The following is a 17,290-nucleotide window of genomic DNA, read 5'->3' as shown; positions in this document are numbered from 1 at the left end:
TTTTGTACATGGAATCGGATTTTTCATGTACGAAGAATATCTTACAAACAAAGACGGGTTAATGGTCTCGAATAGCACTTGGACATACAAGATCCCGACTATTGACACTATACCTCAGAATTTCAATGTTCATGTGGTAAACAGTGGACATCACGAAAAACGTGTTCTCTCGTCTAAAGGTATTATTCTGTTTTCATTTGTTTTCCCACCCCTTCTGCCAAACAAGTTCTTTGCTTTTTCACTTATAACTGTGAATTACATCATCAAATTCTGAATTTGCCTTTCTTCATACAAACCGTTGAATCTTAACTTGATAACTCTTTTTGCAGCATCTGGTGAACCGCCGTTGCTTCTGGCAGCTTCAGTCCATTGTGCAGCAAGAGCAGCCGTTAAATCAGCACGTGAACAGCTCAAACTATGGGGCAAGCTTGACGGGTCTGTTTCAGAGTTCTATCTGGACGTCCCCGCCATATTACCCGTTGTGAAGACACAGTGTGGCCTGGATTATGTGGAGAAATATTTGGAAAGTTTGCTGGCTCAGAAATCTAACTAAAAGTGCTTCAACATGCATCTCAGAATGATACTGAACTATGTTGCTCGGACTCTTCAACATGTTGCATCAGCTGTGTCGGTTCCTCAAAAAATACACTATTTTTGGACGACCTGACATACACTTGGGGGTATTTTTGAAAAGTCCGAGGAACATAGATATTGAATACTTTGTTTTTATGTATATCTTGAAGAATTTGAAATGTTCTTTTTATTGAAAATCTGTGATTTAAAGTTTCTTTATTGTTCTTTCTATATCAACCTTAGTGTAAATTTAGACTGTATAGCAATAAAATGATATTGTATTAACTGAACTATATAGAGAAATATTACTCTTGCCGTCTATTTTTACTTGTTCACTATACTTAAATTAAAATAGATGTCCATTTTTACTTATCCAATTTGAAAAATCAAGAAATAATTTACTATTTTATATCAATTTTTACAATCATTAAGTACTATTCATTTTCCACTATATTTCCATAACATTGAATTTATTATATTCAAAATGCGATATAGTAAAATTATAGTGTCTAAGGGGTAATTCATTTTGTAGAAACTGAAGTCATATTTGAACATAACTTGTAGAATATTATGATATTGCAAAAAAAATTATTCGATACCAGGAACATAAAATAAATTAAATACTAACACAAAATAATGGATATTCCTATCAAATCCTCTTACCTTTGGGGTCCACTAAACCTCATATGGCATTATAATATAACCAATCATGTCATCATGACATGCAAGAGCTTGTATTTGAACTAATATATTACTGGAAAAATTGTACATAATAGCAAACTATTAATTCAAATTAAATGTTATAATCATAATTTGATTTAATTGTACCTCATAGCAAACTGTTGCTATTTCGCTTCTCTCCTGGTGAATCTCGCTCGCCACTCTCGTTCTCGCTGGGCAGTCTCCCTCGCCTCTCTAGCTTTTATACAAACACAAATGTATAAAATGCATTTGTGTTTGTATAAAGTGATAGAAAATTGTATATATACATATATTTTCGTTTTCCTCTCTCCCCTCTCCCAGATTTCGCTCGCCACTCTCACTATACAAACACAAATATATACATTGTGTTTGTGTTTGTATAAAGCGAGAGAAAATTGTATATACAAATACAAATGCATATATTTTCGTCTTATACACTTATGATTATACAAATACGATCTTCCCCTACCCAATTTTCTTTTGTCTTTTTCTCTTTCTCGCTTTATACAAACACTGATTATACAATTGATCTTTTGTATATGTATACCGAAACAAATTATACAATTGCTTTCTTTTGTATATGTATAGCGAAATATACATATTTATGTTTGCTATGGAGCGCAATTATACAAACTATAACTATAGCATACAAATATGATTTTTCTGTTTGCTATATGTGAAAGTTGCTCTTATACAATTGCTTTCTTTTGTATATGTATAGCGAAATATTCATATTTATGTTTGCTATGGAGCACAATTATGCAAACTATAGCTATAACATACAAATATGATTTTTATGTTTGCTATATGTGAAAGTTGCTCATTATTACTCCCTTCGTTAAATTTTATGTGACACTTTTCGGATTTCGAGATTCAAACAAGTCTATCTTTGATTGTAAGTTTTTCATAGATCTTTTAAACATTTTGAATTATCAATTATTGTGACTTATAGTACTTTTTACATAGTTTACAAATATATAAATTTCATTTCAAAATTTTTGAAGATACCATGAGCAAATTCCCGATCAAACTTAAACTGTTTGACTCTCGAAATACGAAAAGTACCACATAAATTAAAACAGAGGGAACAGAGGGAGTACTATTTTATTTGTTGACCATATTGTGCATTTATGTTACATGAAGCTTTTGTGTTAAAATTTAAGTCTTTGGACACCCAAATCAATTTCAAGATTCTTGGTTTTTCTTTTGATCAGTTGTAAATAATTAATCAACATTAAAAAAAAAAAAAGAGGAAACAAGCTTAAATACAATATCAAATTTTAAACAAAGACTTATTTATGTCTATCATAAAAATTGGGCTCATTGTCTATTTATGACATTATTTTTTAACAGAAAATATAAATGATCTTGCAATAACCATTTTTTCCACGTGGCCTCTTATTAGCGGTCTACGTCTCCAAAATTAAACGGGTCCATCCTTTTTAACACATTTAAAATTAAAACTCGGACCCATTAACAATAAAACAAACAAAATAAAATAAAATTAATACTTTAGTCTGTTATCTTTTTGAAAAGGCTAAAGTATTCATTACCCCCGAACTTGAAGCTTTTTATTCGGTGTACACCTAAATTATATTCCGTTTTAATTACCCCTCCTGAACTTGTTTATTCCTCCATCGCGTACACCTTCATTGTCCACTTGGCGTAGAAATTGACAACACACTCTACTAGGCGCGTGAGGAAGTGATTTTTTGCCACATCATACAGCTACAACAGTAAAAAAACGTAAAATCTCCATTTTAATTAATATTTGACATATTTTAAACGAAAAATAGGGCAAAATGTAAATGTAAAGTAAAGGAAACAAAGATTAACACTTACTTGGTAAGAATTTCAGACAAATTTGAAATTTAATCGACCAACTTCACGTCTAGAAAAACCCAAATTCAGAAGGAGTTCCGCAAAATCACCTTATTCAAAAATAACTTTTAAACAATGAATTTTAAATTTAAGAAAAACTATCCAATGAATAAATGACATGTAGCATTTTACCTAATTATTTTAACTATTTTAAAATCTATTTTGCACCACCCTATCCCTTCCTTTGCAACCCCGCATCCTCCCCTGCAACCCATCTTCTTCAAGATACTTTTGCAGAAACAACTCCAATTCCCACCGATTTTTTTTAATCCAAAATTAATTTGTTTTATTCCCAACAATAAAAGTCTTGTGCTGTCATTTAATCTGAGTTCTCCAGTACTAAATATTACTTTCTTGAAGATTTTCGGGTTTAGTCCGGAAGTTTTAGTGAGAAGCTTAGTTCTAAAGTTTTAGGTGAGAAGCCTAGGTGAGAAGGTTTGAGATTTATTTTTTGTCATATTAATTTATCTAGGTGACTATTATTTATCCAGGTGGAAATTCACATCACCACTTTTGCCAGCTGTCGCGCGTGTGTAGTCACAATAGGAGCAGGTGGACAAAAAAGGTGTACGTGATAGAGGAATAAACAAGTTCGGAAGGGTAATTAAAATGGAATATAATTTAGGTGTACACCAAATAAAAAACTTCAAGTTTAGGGAATAATGAATACTTTAGCCTTTTGAAAAAGAAAGAAATCTTTTCTATTCAATTATATCAAGTAATAATAATAAATAATTGGGAGCTTTTGACATTTCATAGGTAACTATCACATACCCCCAACAAAATCATAAGATAATCGTCACTTTTTTTTTTTTTTAATATTGAAGTGACTGTCCATCATCTATATAAATAAACTATTATTTAGGAAATCATATCCCTGTATGGCTTTTTCAAATCACTATATAATATTATAATTTTTCAATAAGTACAAAAAGTATGTTAACATAGATGTGTGACGTGCTAAAAGAGATTGAATAAGGTGAAATTTGAAAGTGTCCTAGACAAGATAGGGAAATAAGACTGAAATAATTCGTTATGTGCTTTAATGAGGATGTGTGAGATCCCGATTTGTTACCGTGGATATAAAGAGAGGTAGAGGAAGACAGAAAAAGTTTTCGAGATATGTGATTAAATAGAACATAACATATCTGCATCTGAACATGAATAGAAAAACATAGATGCCAAGAATTAGGATAGAATGTCAGTGGTTATTCAAGCATAGTCTGATTCCCTTATCAGTATTATTGTTGTTTCCTTTGCTTCAATTATCATATTATTTATTATAGTTACTTGTTTTTTTCTTAATTGTTTTCAGCATGAGTTTTTCGATATTATATTTATTTTACATACTTAATTTTTGATATGCTTACTCGAGCCGAGGGTCTATCAAAAACCACCTCCCTACCTTCACAAGGTAGACGTAAGGTTGCCTACATATTTCCTAAGTGATCTCTTGAACATGTTCCACCTAATCGTTGACTTCTTGTAAATTGATTCTGAATAACTTTATTGAATCATATGCAAAAAATGCAAAGACTTTTAATTTCGCGAATTATGCTAATTTAATTTTTATTTTTTTAATATTATTTTTAAATAACTATACAAAATATTACTCCTAGTAATTAAATTAAAAAAATTAAAATATTATTAATATAAATAATTTAATAAAATAAATCTTCAATAAATAATTTTTCAAAAGGATCCAAGTTAGTGGACAAATAAAACTGAAGACATTCTGTCCTCAATATATATTTCTTGAAAAAGTCCACACACACAAAACAAAAAAAAGTACATTTTGTGGCACCACAAAATGGCGGTCATATTGTTTAAGGCTATAATTTAACCAATCATATTAAGCTATGCGAGAAAATGTTGAATGTTATGTAGTATTATTATCATATTGTTTGTTGACTATTTTGAGATAATAAAAGTTTAGTTATTTGGGGATACACCAATACAATTCCAAGATTGTTGGTTTTTCTTTAAGTTTCTGTTATTTTTTCAGCTCAAAAAGTTGAAAAAGACAAGATTTTTGATGAAGGTTATGTGTCAAAGTTAACTGCTTTAGTGTTTCAGCTAGCCAATAATCTTGATTTGAAAAGCTTTTGTGTTAAAAACTCAATATTTGAAAACCCTATTCAAGATTCATGTTTTCTTTCTTTGAGTTCTGATGTTTTCAGCTTAGGAAGTTGCAAAAGATAAGATTTTAATAGATAACAGTGTTGTGGGTTCTAAGATTATGGGTTCGAGTTACCAAGAATAGGAAGGAAAAAAGAAAAAAGATAAGATTTTTTATAAAGGGTGTGTGTCAAGTTAAAGTAAGCATTTGGTAATCCAATTCAATTCAAGATTCTTGCTTTTTCTTTCAGTTGTGATTTTTTTTGGCACAGAAAGTAGAGAAAAACAAGATTTTGACAAAAGGGTCTGTGTCAAGTTAATACCCAACAATCTTGATTATTGTATAACCTTTTGTGTTTAAAAGTAAGTTTTTGAATTCAAGATTCTTGTTTCTTCTTTCACTTCTGGTAACTTTCAGTTTAAAAAGTAGAAAAAGACAAGATTTTTGATAAAGGGTCTGTGTGAAGTCAACTGCTATTACATTAATGGAAGAAAGACAAAAAAATGTGAGTTTGGTTTTGTCAGTTAATGGAGAGAGGTTTGATTTGCCATGTGTTGATCCCTCTACAACTCTGCTTCAATTCTTGCGCTCTGAGACTTGTTTCAAGAGTCCCAAGCTTGGTTGTGGTGAAGGTAATTATCCTATATATATTTTTACCACTCTGTTACATGTATACTATATTATTTTTTAGATAAATATTGTGCTCGGGTCAGCTTGCCCGCAGATACCTACTTATAGGGTAACTCTATCATCAAGATTTGGACATATAGGAAGAAATCTTGTAGTGTTTTTGCCTATGCTGATATGATAGCTTCTGCTGTACTTTTCTTGTTCACCAGTGATCTTGCAGAAAGTATATGATAACTTATTAGGAATTCCTTTTTGAGTTTTTTTGGTTCTGGGCTTAAATTCTGTACGCTCTAAGTGTTTTTTGACAATCTAAGGGTGTGGAACCGTAAAGATTCTTTCATCCTTAGCCAGAGGTCTTGAGTTCGTGTCTTGAGAATGAGGTCCTCTTAAGTACAGATGCGTGACGGTTTTCAGGCAATGAAAATCAGTCATTTACATGAATTAGTTCTCTTAAGATGGAGTTTTTTGTTTCATAGTGAACTACTTTATGTAANGGTTGTGGAGCTTGTGTCGTTCTGGTGTCGAAGTATGATCCCAATCTTGAAAAGGTTGAAGATTTTAGCATGAGTTCGTGTCTTACACTTCTTTGCAGTTTAAATGGTTGTTCAATTACGACAAGTGAAGGCCTTGGGAACACCAGAGATGGTTTTCACTCTATTCATGAAAGATTTGCCGGTTTCCATGCTTCTCAATGCGGCTTTTGCACTCCTGGCATGTGTATGTCATTTTTCTCAGCTCTCGTTAACGCCGATAAAGGAAACAAACCCAATCCTCCACCAGGATTCTCTAAGCTTACTTCATCTGAAGCTGAAAAGGCCATCACAGGGAACCTTTGTCGATGCACTGGATACCGGCCCATTGCTGATGCCTGCAAGAGTTTTGCTGCTGATGTTGATATAGAGGATTTGGGGTTCAATTCTTTTTGGAAAAAGGGAGATTCCAAGGAATTGAAAGTAAGTAAGTTACCTCCCTATGATCCAACCAAGAATTTTAGTACATATCCTGAGTTCTTGAAAAGTGAATCCACTACGAATTCGGACTCCTCAAGGAGGTACCCTTGGTACAATCCTGTTTCGATTGAAGAGCTACGGAACTTGTTGTACTCCAATGTGATGGAAAATGGTGCAAGATTTAAACTTGTCGTTGGAAATACCGGTACAGGTTATTATAAGGAAACTCAGCCATATGATCATTATGTTGATCTCAGGTACATTCCTGAATCCTCAATCATCGAAAGAGATCAGAATGGGATTGAAGTTGGAGCAACTGTGACTATCTCTAAACTGATTTCATTCTTGAAAGAGGAAAACAAAGTCAATCTTGGTTCATACGGGACGTTGGTGTCCCAAAAACTGGCTAACCACATGGAGAAGATTGCTTCACCATTTGTTAGAAACTCTGCTAGTGTGGGAGGAAATTTGGTTATGGCACAGAAGAATGGTTTTCCTTCAGATATTGCTACATTATTTCTTGGACTTGGTGCTACTGTTAGATTGATGACCAGTCATGGATTTGAAAAGCTCACATGGGAGGAGTTATTATCGAGACCACCGCTAGACTCAAAGACTGTGCTTCTAAGTGTTTGCATCCCATTTAAGAATGCTCAAAGTTCTCTCCAAACTCACTCTAAATTGTTGTTTGAAACCTTTCGAGCTTCTCCAAGACCTCATGGGAATGCATTGGCATATGTAAACGCTGCTTTCCATGCTGATGTTTCTCACTGCAAGAACGGCGTCCTGATAAACAATATCCAATTGGCGTTTGGTGCTTATGGCACAAAACATGCAACAAGGGCTAAAAAAGTAGAGGAATATCTAGACGGGAAGATATTAAATGTACATGTTTTATATGAAGCACTTAAATTAGTCAAACTAGCAGTGATACCGGAAGATGGCACTTTACACCCCGAGTACAGATCAAGCTTGGCTGTCAGTTATGTTTTCGAGTTTCTTTATCCCTTCACTGATGTTCATTCTGCTATTTCTGGTGGTTTACTCAGTGGAATTAGTGACATCTCAGTTGAGGAATTTTCCAAAAGTTGTAATGATGGTCGCATTAGTCAGGGGAGAGAACAAACACTACTGTCTTCTGCTAAGCAAGTCGTGGAATATTCAAGCACTGAGTACTATCCAGTCGGTGAACCGATGAAGAAGGTTGGAGCTGCCATGCAAGGTGCTGGTTAGTTCTCTCATTTAAATAGTTTATTTAATCTTGTGCATGTTTAGTGAAGGGGAGCCTTGAAACAATGAAAAAATTGTTTCCATGTGACAAATCTTTCCTGAACATGCCAGTTTCATTCTATCCTTCAAGGAGTTTAGTTTCCTGCAATAACAGTTTCCGTTTTTATGATTGAGCTTATATTCTGTGAAATTGATAACTGATACTTCAAGTGAAATACTGTAAGGTTGATTCGACGCCTCTGGTACAGTTTTAGACTGGTTCTTTGGTGTTAATGCATATTCAGCGGAACTTGTATTTTGGTTATAAATTTTCTCATCAGTCTTTCCTTCTCCCTTGTCATTTATTTTACATCTGAGACGAGGCTTGATCTTTCGTTTTGAAGTTTTTTTCCTGTTCAGTATTTTTCTAGGTCAGTTGTTTTTATCATTTCTTCTCCTTTTCTGTATCTTCATTGTCATGTATTCATCTTGCCATGCTTTTATTTCTTAACTCAATATATTTATCTGCATATTATGTTAATGATACATAACTTTTTTTCTGCAATGTTCCAAACTTCAAATCATGTGTTTGTTTATATACATTTTTGCAGGTGAAGCTGTTTATGTAGATGACATTCCTTCACCACCAAACTGCCTGCATGGATCATTTATCTATAGTACAAAACCATTGGCAGGTGTAAATGGAATCCAACTCGACTCAAATCGATTAACAGATGGAGTCACTACTGTTATTACTTTTAAAGATATCCCAAGCGGAGGGGAAAATATAGGAGTTCTTACAACGTTCGGTACTGAGCCCTTATTTGCAGATGATCTCACCCGATATGCTGGCGACAGAATTGCTGTTGTGGTGAGTACTTCAAGCTTCTGCCAGCTGGATTCAGTTTATGAAACATTAACTTCTCATGCATTTTAATCCAAAGCAATTTTGAACAATTTCTTTATGTTGTTGAAACATTATAGGTTGCTGACAGTCAGAGGTCTGCTGATGTGGCGGCAAGAACAGCCCTCGTTGAATACGACACTGAAAATATAGATTCTCCCATCTTAACCGTTGAGGAGGCTGTTGAGAAATCAAGCTTTTTCCAAATCCCACCACGTCTATATCCAAAACAGGTCGGTGATTTCTCCAAAGGAATGGCTGAGGCTGATCACAAGATTCTCTCTGCTGAGGTACTTTTGATTTCTCTGTAATGTTTCATTCATTCGAATGGTTTCCTGGATGGTGATCTTGCATGTCTAGCCATAGATGTATGCTAAAGGCTTACATGTATTACTGATTAGCTCTTTTCATAATCATTTCCAGATAAGGCTTGGTTCCGAATACTATTTTTATATGGAGACACAGACTGCCCTTGCAATTCCAGATGAAGACAACTGCATGGTTGTTTATACTTCAAGTCAGTACCCTGAGTATTCGCATCGTGTTATTGCCAGTTGTCTTGGTGTTCCTGAACACAATATCCGTGTAATTACAAGAAGGGTTGGAGGTGGCTATGGGGGCAAGGCAATCAGAGCAATGCCTGTGAGTATTTGAAAAAGAAATACTCCCTCCGTTTCTATTTGCTTGTTTGTTTTTGACTGGGCATGGAATTTAAGAAAGTTAAAAGATATGTAGAATGTATCAAAATGTTCTTTAATCTTGTGGTCTTAAATATGTCGTGGAGAAACTTGAAACTAAAAGTTTGCCAAAAAAGGAAAGATACATATTTTTGAAATGGACTAAAAATGGAGGGAGTAGTAATTGCAACAAATCTCTGAATCTGATGTTAAAGTTTATGCATGATTTCAGGTTTCCGCAGCCTGTGCACTAGCAGCATACAAGTTAAGACGACCTGTCAGGATATACGTCAACCGGAACAGTGACATGATAATGACAGGAGGACGACACCCGATGAAAGTAACGTACAGTGTAGGATTCAAATCAAGCGGAAAGATCACAGCATTACATCTTGATATATTGATAAATGCCGGGATCACGGAAGATGTAAGCCCCATTGTACCATCAAATGTGATAAAAGCACTAAAAAAATATGATTGGGGTGCCTTATCTTTCAATGTAAAACTGTGCAAGACAAATCTTACCAGCAAATCAGCTATGCGGGCCCCTGGGGAGGTGCAAGGATCTTATATTGCTGAAGCTATAATCGTGCACGTAGCAAGTTTACTCTCGATAGAGGTGGACTCAGTCAGAAACAAAAATTTTCATACATTTGAAAGCCTTAATTTATTCTATGGTAACATTGTATCAGAAGGAGAATATACATTGCCTAGTATCATGGATAAGTTGGCAGTGTCCTCGAGTTTTTTCCAACGAAGCAAGGTGATAGAACAGTTCAACCAGAATAACACATGGAAGAAAAGGGGTATTTCTCGAGTGCCAGTCGTGTATGAAGTTATGCAACGACCAACCTCAGGAAAAGTCAGTATTCTGCAAGATGGATCGATCGTAGTAGAGGTTGGAGGGATTGAAATTGGCCAAGGGATATGGACAAAGGTTAGACAGATGACTGCCTATGCTCTTGGTTTGATTGATAGTAGTTGGGCCGAAGACCTCGTGGAGAAAGTACGAGTCATACAAGCAGACACCTTAAGCTTAGTGCAAGCCGGGCTTACAGCTGGAAGCACTACATCAGAATCAAGCTGTGAAGCTGTTAGACTTTGCTGTGATGTATTGGTTGAAAGACTGACCCCTTTGAAGAAACAGCTGCAGGAACAAAATGGCTCTGTTGATTGGCCAATGCTGATTCGCCAGGTTTGTTTTCCCACTATATTGTCATAAACAGAGAAAAAACAATAGAAATTGTCTTCATTCATTGATCAAAATACATAAGAATACATCGGTACTGATATATACTACAACTAATGCTACACAATATTGTAAACTAAATGTTGTATCTAGAATATCTCTTGCATATTTACCATATCGAGAATATGTTAATGTAGATCATACAAGATATTCTATGATCTGTCCATCATACTAACATAAATAACCACCTTCTCATTTTTTTTCTACGTTTTAATTCTGGAAGTCATGGGGTCAGTCACGATGAAATTTTGAGTATTGAATTCAATTTGAAGACCATAACTAAGTAATTCACTTATCATATATAATTGCGTGTAATTGCTTCCATTTGCGTGTAGCTTGGGAAAAAATTATTCTTTTATCACAATTAGCCATAGTGTGTTAAATATCTGAGTTTGCAGTTGTCTCCCACTCGCCCCTTATTTTGCAGGCACAAACGCAATCAGTAAACTTAGCAGCAAATTCTTATTATGTACCACAATCCGGTTCCATGAGTTATTTGAACTTTGGCGGTGCTGTCAGTGAGGTAAACTTGTTGTTTCTGTCTGTATTTCTGGTTCTGTCATCCATGTCTTGGTAACATTCCCCGCTTCAGTCTGCTTCATGGATTATCATTTTACAATATATGTGAGTGCATGACACTCGGCAGGGATCTCTGATTGTGGAATACTCCCTCCGTTTCAATTTGTTTTGCTGGTTTTGACTTGACACGGAGATTAAGAACCTAAAGAAGACTTTTGAATCTTGTGGGCTTAAGCTAAAGATACGTAGAATGTACCAAAATGACCGTTAATCTTGTGGTCTTAAACATGTCACGTGGAAATTGAAACTAAAGAGCTGCCAAAAAAGGAAAGAGACATTCTTTTTTAAACGGACTAAAAAGGAAAAGTAAGACAAAGAAATTGAAACGGAGGGAACATTTTGAAGCCAATATGTCTTCTGCAGCACCTTGATTTGGTAAAGTAACAATAAAGCTTTTTTTTACAGGTGGAGATTGATATTCTGACTGGAGAGACTGCCATTTTGCAGTCAGATATTATATACGACTGTGGGCAGAGCTTGAATCCAGCCGTTGATTTGGGACAGGTTCTTCCCTTCATCGTAGATTTTGGATTCTGTAATTGGAATTTGCTTATATCAAGAGATGCATCATGAATGTGATCTGTTATTCAAACTTCAGAACTAAATGATTCTCTATCACAAGACTGTTCATAATTGTGGCGATTGCTTTTCTTTTCCTTGCTTCAGATTGAAGGGGCATTCGTACAAGGAATTGGATTTTTCATGCACGAAGAATATCTCACCAACGAAGACGGGCTAATGGTCTCGAATAGCACTTGGAAATACAAGATCCCTACAATAGACACTATACCTCAGAATTTCAATGTTCATGTGCTAAACAGTGGACATCATGAAAAACGTGTTCTCTCGTCTAAAGGTATTATTCTGTCAAACAAGTTCTTTGCTTATAACTGTGAACATCATGAAAGGTTCTTGAACTCAGTTCTTCACTCAGTTTAGTGGAAAATGTTGCAAATATGTTTCAACTGATTCTTGAAAATCATACAAAGAAATATGTAATCGAATGCAAGTCATTATCTTATTCCAATCATTAGGTAAGCATGATGACTATATACATTTTGTAACTCTCCCCCTCAAGTTGGAGCGTAGATATTAATCATACGTCCACATGAGGAACCAGCCGAGTACTGCTACGTCTAGTTGGCAACTTTCCAGTTTCTAAAAGTAGATCAAGAATATACTTTCTGTGAGACAGAAGAACTCCCTTCATGCTTTCAACTAGACTAAGTTCAATGTCATCAACATATCCAATGTCTGTTGAATCACAACTTGATTACTCTTTTTGCAGCATCTGGTGAACCGCCACTGCTTCTGGCAGCTTCGGTCCACTGTGCAACAAGAGCAGCTGTTAAAGCAGCACGCGAACAGCTCAAACTATGGGGCAAGCTTGACGCGTCTGTTTCAGAATTCTATCTGGACATCCCTGCCATAATACCCGTTGTGAAGACACAGTGTGGCTTGGATTATGTGGAGAAATATTTGGAAAGTATGTTGGCTCAGAAATCTAACTAAAAGTGCTTCAACATGCATCTTGAATGATACTGAATTATGTTGCTCATATAAAGTATAAAGTTGCCAGTAGAATGAAAGGAACCATTTATTTTATTGATTGTAAACTAAGTATATATAGATTTTGTACAGCTTCTACAGCAAAGAGATAAACTAAGAAAAAGGTAAGACTTATCTATAACATATATACAAGGAGGAAGTTACAATAGAGTCCTAAAGAGAAGACAGTACTAAATCTGATGCGTTATTAGCTCAGACTCTCAAAACGTTTGCCTTAGCCGTTTCGGTTACTCAAACAATACACTATTTTTGGACGACCCGACAGGCACTTGGGCGTATTTTTGAAAAGTCCGAGCAACATAGATATTGAATCCTCTTAAAGAATTTGAACTGTTCTGTTTAATAGAAAATATGTGATTTAAAGTTTATTTGTTATTCTGTCTATATCAATCTCAGTGTACATTTAGATTGTATAGCAATAAAGTGACAGTAGTCCCTCCGTCTCAATTTATATGAGGCAGTTTGACTTGATACGGTGTTCAAGAAAAAAAGTAAGACTTTTGAAACTCATGGTTTAAAAAAAATCATAGATATTTATGTAGCTATAAATCAATTCATTATAGGTAAAATATGTATTTTAAAGTTAAATTGCTACTAAACATAAAAATATGTCTCTTTTTTCGGACGGACTAAAAAAGAAAATGAGTAATAAATTGTTGGTGTAATATACCACAAATATAATAAATTACAGTTGAAATAAAATGACAAAAAAAATACATAAACAAATCTTTAAGCTGAGGCACGGATATCTCGCTCTCTTTAAGGAGATTCAAGCTCACTGCGACATAATCTACACCAATCCAACAGTAATACTCTTGACTTGTCCCCTTCAGGATACAACAGTCCAACAACATTTACAACTCAAGCAACTCCGGATTAGTTAAAGAGTCCAAAGCTCCACATAAGAACACCTTCCTTCAACATATAAATATTCTCTTTTGTATATAATGAATATAGTTGAAAACTTAGAATATTATTCTTTGTCTCAACTCTCTCTTTCACTACTACACTAATCTCAATATAAACACAATAAAATACTACTCATCTTTTTCATTCTATATTTTCTTGTACTTCTCTTGTTCCTTATTCTCTCAACACAAAGGAAGACCACACTATTTGCCAAATGAACGGCCCAAATATTACATAAGTTACAAGACTTAAAGATAGAATAATGGGTGAAATGAAGAATTGGTGGTTACATAAGTTATTAACAACTAATGACCACTTTCTTCCACTATTGATGAGAGTAAAGAGAACAAATGTAATGTCTACCAATAGACATAACATGATATATAATGTGACCCAACCTTGTACCCAAAAGTCATTTACACACTTTAACTAATGGGGCTACCTATTATACACCTTAAGTACATAAAAGTATATTTATTTCCCCCTTTCGTCACCCAACCCAGGACATTTTGCCTAGAGTGAGAGCCACTCACCTCCTAGTGAAGCCACGTAATAAAAGACCCCAATCCGATTCATTTGACCCAAACCCGTTTCTTTTCATAACCCCGATTCTTTTCACCCAAATCCATTTTATTTTACCCTAGTCCATTTATTTCACCCACCCGTTTCCTTTCTCTAAGAACACCAAAACCTTATCGAAAAATTCGTCTGTAAATCCTAATTTTAGCTAAAGATTTCTTCAATTCTGTAGTATTTTTGAAGCATCCTTGTAGTTTTAACCATCTAATCAAGTTTTCACTGTCATATTTGAAGAACATTTGTGTGTTGTCGATCGAGGCGTTCATCGTTTGGTGGAAGCAAATCGGTGGTTACTAGGGTTTGGCAATCGAGGCGTTCATCATTCATAGTTTGTTGTCGTCCCCATATCTAAAAGGTCAGTCAAACATCTCTAGGGTTACTTCATAGTTCATACTTTTTAGCTTAGGGTTATTTTGTCTTTAATTTTTTTTTCAAGTTTACTGTATGTCGTCTTTCATTCACATGATTCCCCTTTGTTGTTGTATGAATTTTATTGTTGTACATGTTTTGTCATTTTTGTTGAGGGTCAACTGCTAACATTATTTTCATGTTAAAATGTCTTTTGAATTGATTACTTTAAGATTTTACCACGGTGGTGTTATGAAGATTGGAAAAAAGGGATACAAGGGGAAACCATATCATGGTGGAGGAGTTTATGAGTTTTTAGATGTTGATATAAATAGGTTATCTTATTTTGAATTGAGGGATTGTCCGAAAAAGTTGGGTTATGAACCTGGACAATGTGTGTTGTATGTGAAACTTCCTAGATGTACTGCTATGTTAGAAATCAAATCTGACTATGATACTACTTTAATTGCTGAGTGTTTGAGTCATGGAGATATTTTGGACTGTTTTGTGTATCATTTTGTTGCTAATCCAGTTTTGGTCCCACCTTCATTGGAATATGGGGAAAGAGGAGTAGGTGAGGGAGCATCTCAAAACAGTGGGCCTAATGCATTTTTTAATGCTGAATTAGAACCAACACATGAGGCCCAAGAAAATGCCTCAAACCCTGCCCCTGCTCATACCCCTGCCCTTGCCAATTCTAATACATCTTCTCATGTACACTATTTCACTACTCCAAATACTCCTCTTGCTCATCAAACTCCAACCCCTATCCATCCTTCTACTGATCCAACTCTTGACCCTGTCCATCATTCCTCTGATCCAATTCCTGACCCTATCGATCCTTCTAATGAACAAGATTCAGATAGAGAATCATNGGGGGGGAGATTTAATGGGAGTGATGTAAATGATGAGCTAAGAAGTTTTAGGGATGAAAGGAGTAAAAGAAAGAGAAGGAAAGGGGGAGAAAGCGATCCATTGCCTGATCATGTCAAGTTAGGAACAGAAAAAAAAAAGGGCCAGATGCTAGGTATGATGAATCTACAGGTGGTAATAGAAACAACTTAGAAGGCAAACTAGCTGGTGATGAGCCTTATTATCCCTCGGATGAAGCTATCAGTTTTGAAACAGATCCATATGCTTTCAGTGATGATGAAAAAGAGGTTCAACAAAGAGAGAGAGTTAAGCCAAGAAGGAGAAAGAAGGTGAATAGAGTTGTATTTGATGCATCTTCTCAGAAAATAGTGTGGGAATTGGGTCTTGTATTTCAACATGTTAATGAGTTTAGATCTACTGTTACCAAATATGTTGTTGCTGAACATGTTGCAATTGAAACGTATATTAATGAACCAACAAGGGTAAGGGTTAGGTGTACAGTTGGTTGTCCTTGGGTTTTATTTGCTAGCTTTGATTCTTGAACAAATAATTTCGTTGTAAAGACATACAATCCAGTTCACAAATGTGATCGTACTAATAGGAACAAGCTTTGTAATAGCAAGTTTTTATCTAGTCACTACAGTGAAAGGATAAAGGAACAACCTGACATTAAAATCTTTGAGTTTCAAGGGCTTATTAAAAAGAATTGGATTTATATGTTGGAAGAACAGTGTGTAGGAGAGAAAGAAACAAAGTACTACATGTGTTAATGGGTGACTATGTTCTTGAGTTTGGGAGGATTTTGGACTACAAAGATGAGTTGCTAAGAACTAATCTAGGTAGTACATGTGTAGTCAAGCTTCATGAGGAAACATTTGAAAAGGGTAGAAAAATATTTCAAGGCTTTTACATATGTTTTGATGCAATGAAGAAGTCCTTATTGGCTGGTTGTAGGAAGTGCATTGGTTTGGATGGTTGTTTTCCAAAGGGAGTATCTAAAGGTCAATTATTGATTGTTGTTTGTAAAGATGGGAACAATCAAATGCTGCCACTGGCTTGGGCAGTAGTTGAAGTTGAAAATAAGTTTACTTGGGCTTGGTTTGTCAAACTTCTAAAGGAAGATCTTTGGTTGGGAGATGGTACAGACCTCACAATCATATCAAATATGTAAAAGGTTAGAATATTTATTGGTTTTTTTTAATTTATTGTCACGCCCCGAGCCTACACCCTGGGCGGGACCGGCACTCGGAGACCATTGCTATCCCCAAGCGAACCCTTGGCCTGGCTTTCTTAACTCAGCGGAAACCTACTCGACAGAATAACTCAATGCAATGCAATATTACAAAACAACTTAACTTATAAAATATGGCCATAAAGGCAACTCGAATCTCAAAATAGAATATTTACATATAAATATATAGATAAGAGACTCGAAACTAACTGACTGACTGTCTGTCTGTCTATGAAGCCTCTAAGATACTGAGATGGATGTTGGGACAGACCTCGCAACATCCTAATAAGACAAAAACTAAGAACACA

General features: G+C 35.1%; 2 protein-coding genes across 2 annotated transcripts; both read left to right on the top strand.

The window, feature by feature from the left end:
- The first annotated feature begins 6 nt into the window (after nt 1–6).
- Nucleotides 7–787, top strand: LOC125853072 (indole-3-acetaldehyde oxidase-like). The gene is made up of 2 exons (XM_049532741.1): nt 7–179; nt 330–787. The coding sequence occupies exons 1-2, from the start codon at nt 26–28 to the stop codon at nt 551–553; spliced, it is 378 nt and encodes a 125-aa protein (XP_049388698.1). The 5' UTR covers nt 7–25; the 3' UTR covers nt 554–787.
- Nucleotides 788–5,074: 4,287 nt separating this feature from the next.
- LOC125853073 (abscisic-aldehyde oxidase-like) lies at nt 5,075–13,142 on the top strand. The gene is made up of 10 exons (XM_049532742.1): nt 5,075–5,908; nt 6,399–8,083; nt 8,676–8,935; nt 9,049–9,258; nt 9,392–9,610; nt 9,878–10,840; nt 11,322–11,417; nt 11,879–11,977; nt 12,140–12,329; nt 12,762–13,142. The coding sequence occupies exons 1-10, from the start codon at nt 5,760–5,762 to the stop codon at nt 12,983–12,985; spliced, it is 4,095 nt and encodes a 1,364-aa protein (XP_049388699.1). The 5' UTR covers nt 5,075–5,759; the 3' UTR covers nt 12,986–13,142.
- Nucleotides 13,143–17,290: the final 4,148 nt, after the last annotated feature.

Source organism: Solanum stenotomum, unplaced genomic scaffold (assembly GCF_019186545.1).
Source record: "Solanum stenotomum isolate F172 unplaced genomic scaffold, ASM1918654v1 scaffold8833, whole genome shotgun sequence".
In the NCBI taxonomy this organism is placed as follows: domain Eukaryota; kingdom Viridiplantae; phylum Streptophyta; class Magnoliopsida; order Solanales; family Solanaceae; genus Solanum; species Solanum stenotomum.
Note: the sequence above shows the minus strand (reverse complement) of the source record. Positions and strands in the feature narration are given on the sequence as shown.

Bases quoted from the DNA above. Each gene is read 5' to 3' on its own strand.
- LOC125853072 (XM_049532741.1), top strand. From the start codon at position 26: ATGTACGAAGAATATCTTACAAACAAAGACGGGTTAATGGTCTCGAAT. The intron at 180-329 runs GTATTATTCTGT...CTCTTTTTGCAG, and splicing joins ACGTGTTCTCTCGTCTAAAG to CATCTGGTGAACCGCCGTTG.